The sequence below is a fragment of the Phaseolus vulgaris genome, chromosome 1 (assembly GCF_000499845.2).
Source record: "Phaseolus vulgaris cultivar G19833 chromosome 1, P. vulgaris v2.0, whole genome shotgun sequence".
Classification (NCBI taxonomy): domain Eukaryota; kingdom Viridiplantae; phylum Streptophyta; class Magnoliopsida; order Fabales; family Fabaceae; genus Phaseolus; species Phaseolus vulgaris.
The window spans coordinates 32040152-32043302 of NC_023759.2; the positions used below are offsets into that span (position 1 = coordinate 32040152).

Here is a 3151-nt window from a genome sequence, read left to right on the forward strand (position 1 = left end):
GTGGACTAGGGAGTGGTGTGATAAGCCCACACTATTCTAGGAACCTCCTCTGCCCAGGTTCCTTTGGCCTTCTCAAGCCTTCTCTTCAGACCTCTTAGCAGGATTCTGTTGGCAGACTCGACCTGCCCATTCGTCTAGGGGTGCTCGACTGATGAGAACACCTGCTTTATTCCAACCTCTGAGCATAGCTTACCCAGCTGTTGAGTTGCAAATTATGTGCCATTGTCAGAAACCAAGCGTTTCGGTACCCCGAAGCGGCACACTATACTCTTCCATACAAAGTGCATGATCTTGTGGGCCGTGATCTGGGCCACGCGCTTAGCCTCAATCCACTTCGTGAAGTACTCTATGGCGACCACGAGGTACTTCATATGCCTTATCGCCGGAGGAAAGGGCCCCATGATATCGATTCCCCATGTATGGAAAGACCAAGGGTTGTAAATCGACCTGAGCTCTTCTGGTGGCACCTTGTGCCAGTCAGCATGTTGTTGACACTGCTTGCACTGTTGTGCGTACCTCGTGCAGTCTTCTCTTACGGTTGGCCAATAATATCCCGCACGAATGGCCTTGGATGCTAGAGCTCTTCCACCGATGTGACTCCCACATATCCCTTCGTGGAGCTCTGCCATTATGTGCAAGCATTGGTCTCCGCTTACGCAAACCAAGATCGGATGGGTGAACCCATGTCTGAACAGCTCCCCGTCAATGAGAGTGTACTTGGCATAATTTTTCTCGACTTTCCTGGATTTTGCGGGTTCCAATGGGAGTACCCCATCGGCCAGGTAGCCCTTGTAAGGCATCATCCAGGTGTCGCCCGTTTCGACCATGCAAACCTGCATTGATTCCACCCCAAGACTAGATACAGGCTTACCTTGGGAGTCTGCAGTGTTTCCTGAGTTAGTGACCAATGACTCCTCCTCGCACTTCCTCTTGTCGTGTTGACCTAATGCACCCAGTTATCTGCGGTGAATGTTTGAGGTGTCTTCAGGGTTTCCTGTATGACCGTCCTCGGCCTGCCCCCCTTTCCTGAGCTGGCGAGCTTAGCTAGCAAGTCAGCTCGGGCATTCTGCTCTCTTAGGACGTGCACCAACTCGAACACTGCGAAAGACCCCTTCAAAATTTGAACATACCTTAAGTAGGCAGCCATCTGAGGATCCTTGGCTTGATATTCACCAGTCACCTGACCTGTGACTAGTAAGGAGTCGCTCTTTGCTAACAGACTCCGCGCTCCCATGTCCTTTGCCAACAGCATACCTGCAAGGAGGGCTTCGTACTCCGCCTGGTTGTTGCTGGCCTTGAAGGAGAACCGTAGGGCCTGCTCGATCAACAGCCCGTTCGGTCCTTCTAAGATAATACCTGCCCCGCTGCCTTGTTGGTTGGAGGACCCATCTACAGAGAGCACCCATCGGAAGTTGGCTTCTTCTTGGTGTGCATCCGCCGAGGAGAGCTCTACCACGAAGTCAGCGTAGACCTGGCCTTTGATAGGGCCTCTAGGCTCATATTGAATATCGAACTCAGATAGTTGCACCGCCCAACACACGATTCTACCTGCCACATTCAGCTTCTGTAGGACCTTGTGAATGAGCAGGTCTGTCATCACTACCACAGTGAAACTTTGGAAGTAGTGACGAAGCCTTCTCGCCGAGAACACAACTGCCAGGGCTGCCTTTTCTTGGTCCTGGTATCTGATCTCAGGCCCTTACAATACTTTGCTCACAAATTATATGGGCTTTTGAATTTGGTCCTGTTCCTGAACAAGGACTGAACTGATCGCCCGGTCAGTCACTGCAAAATACAGGCGAAGGGGTGTGCTTGGTTGCGGTTTGGACAGGACTGGAGGGCTAGCTAGGTACTCCTTCAGCTTGAGGAACGTCTCTTCACACTTTTGGGTCCATACGAACTTGCTGTTCCTCCTTAGGCACTGGAAGTAGGGGTGGTCTTTGTCACCTCCAGCTGATACGAATCTGGACAGGGCTGTCATGCGCCCCGTCAGCTGCTGTACTTCTTTCATTGAACTTGGGCTTCTCATCGCCAAGATTGCAGCGCACTTCTCTGCGTTTGCTTCTATTCCCCACTCGGTGAGTAAGAAACCCATAAACTTCCCTGCTTCTACCCCAAACACGCACTTCTCCGGATTCAGCTTCAGTCTGTACTTAGCTATTGTTGTAAATAGCTCTTCCAAGTCAGCGACGTGCTGTTCTTTCACCTGCGAGGTCACCACCATGTCATCCACGTAGGCTTGCACGTTTCGCCCTATCATGGGCGCGAACACTCTGTCCATCAGCCTCTGGTAGGTGGTGCCTGCATTCTTTAGCTCGAAGGGCATGACCGTGTAACAGTAGCAAGACAGCTCAGTCGTGAACGATGTCTTGCATTAGTCCCTGGGATGCATCTTAATATGGTTATACCCAGAAAAGGCATCCAAGAAGCTGAGCATCTTGCAACCCGAGGCACTGTCTACCAACGCATCAATGCTTGGCAGAGGGTAAGAGTCCTTTGGGCACGCCTTGTTGAGGTCCGTGAAGTCAATGCCCATTCTCCACTTCCCATTGGCCTTTTTCACCAAGACCACGTTCGCCAACCACTCTGGGTACTGGATTTCCCTGATGTGGCCAACACTCAGCAGCTTCCGCATCTCTTCCCTGATGACCTGACGCCTCTCTTCATTAAACTTCCTTCGTCTCTGGCGGACATGTCGAACCTTGGGATCCATGGTCAAGCGATGGCACAAGAAGTCTGGGTCTATGCCAGCCATGTCCAAGGCGGACCATGCGAAGGCATCCAGGTGCCGTGCTACAACCTCGGCTATCTGATCTTGCGCCGCTTGGTCGAGAGCGCTGCCAAGCTTGAAATTTTTTCCTCCAATCTCTCTTTCCCTCACATCACTGGCCGGCTCAGGTCGCCTCTCACAGGCAATCTCTGCGCGGGTGGTCTCTGCTCTAGCGGCCCACTCTTCACTTTGTTCCCGAGTGGTAATAGTGGGTACTTCTCTCTGCACTCGCCCCTCCCGGGCGATCTCTACGTGAATGATCTCGGTCAGGGCGACCTCTTCTGAGTGCGGTGCACATGTAGTGACCATGAACACCCCTCTCTTCGTTTTGAGGTTGTTCTCGTAACACCTTTTGGCCTCCTTCTAATCCGACTTGATGGT

The 3151-nt window shown here is 52.1% G+C and overlaps 1 protein-coding gene across 1 annotated transcript; it reads right to left on the reverse strand.

Moving 5' to 3' along the window:
- Positions 1-212: 212 nt before the first annotated feature.
- Positions 213-1597, reverse strand: LOC137815877 (uncharacterized). The gene is made up of 2 exons (XM_068618986.1): positions 953-1597; positions 213-833 (listed from the first exon to the last, which is right to left on the reverse strand). The coding sequence occupies exons 1-2, from the start codon at positions 1595-1597 to the stop codon at positions 213-215; spliced, it is 1266 nt and encodes a 421-aa protein (XP_068475087.1).
- Positions 1598-3151: the final 1554 nt, after the last annotated feature.

What these genes read in the sequence shown, in the direction of transcription:
- LOC137815877 (XM_068618986.1), bottom strand. Translation starts at nt 1,597, where the DNA reads ATGACAGACCTGCTCATTCACAAGGTCCTACAGAAGCTGAATGTGGCA. An exon ending in CATTCACCGCAGATAACTGG is followed by an intron (nt 834 to 952) that starts GTGCATTAGGTC and finishes GAATCAATGCAG; the next exon opens with GTTTGCATGGTCGAAACGGG.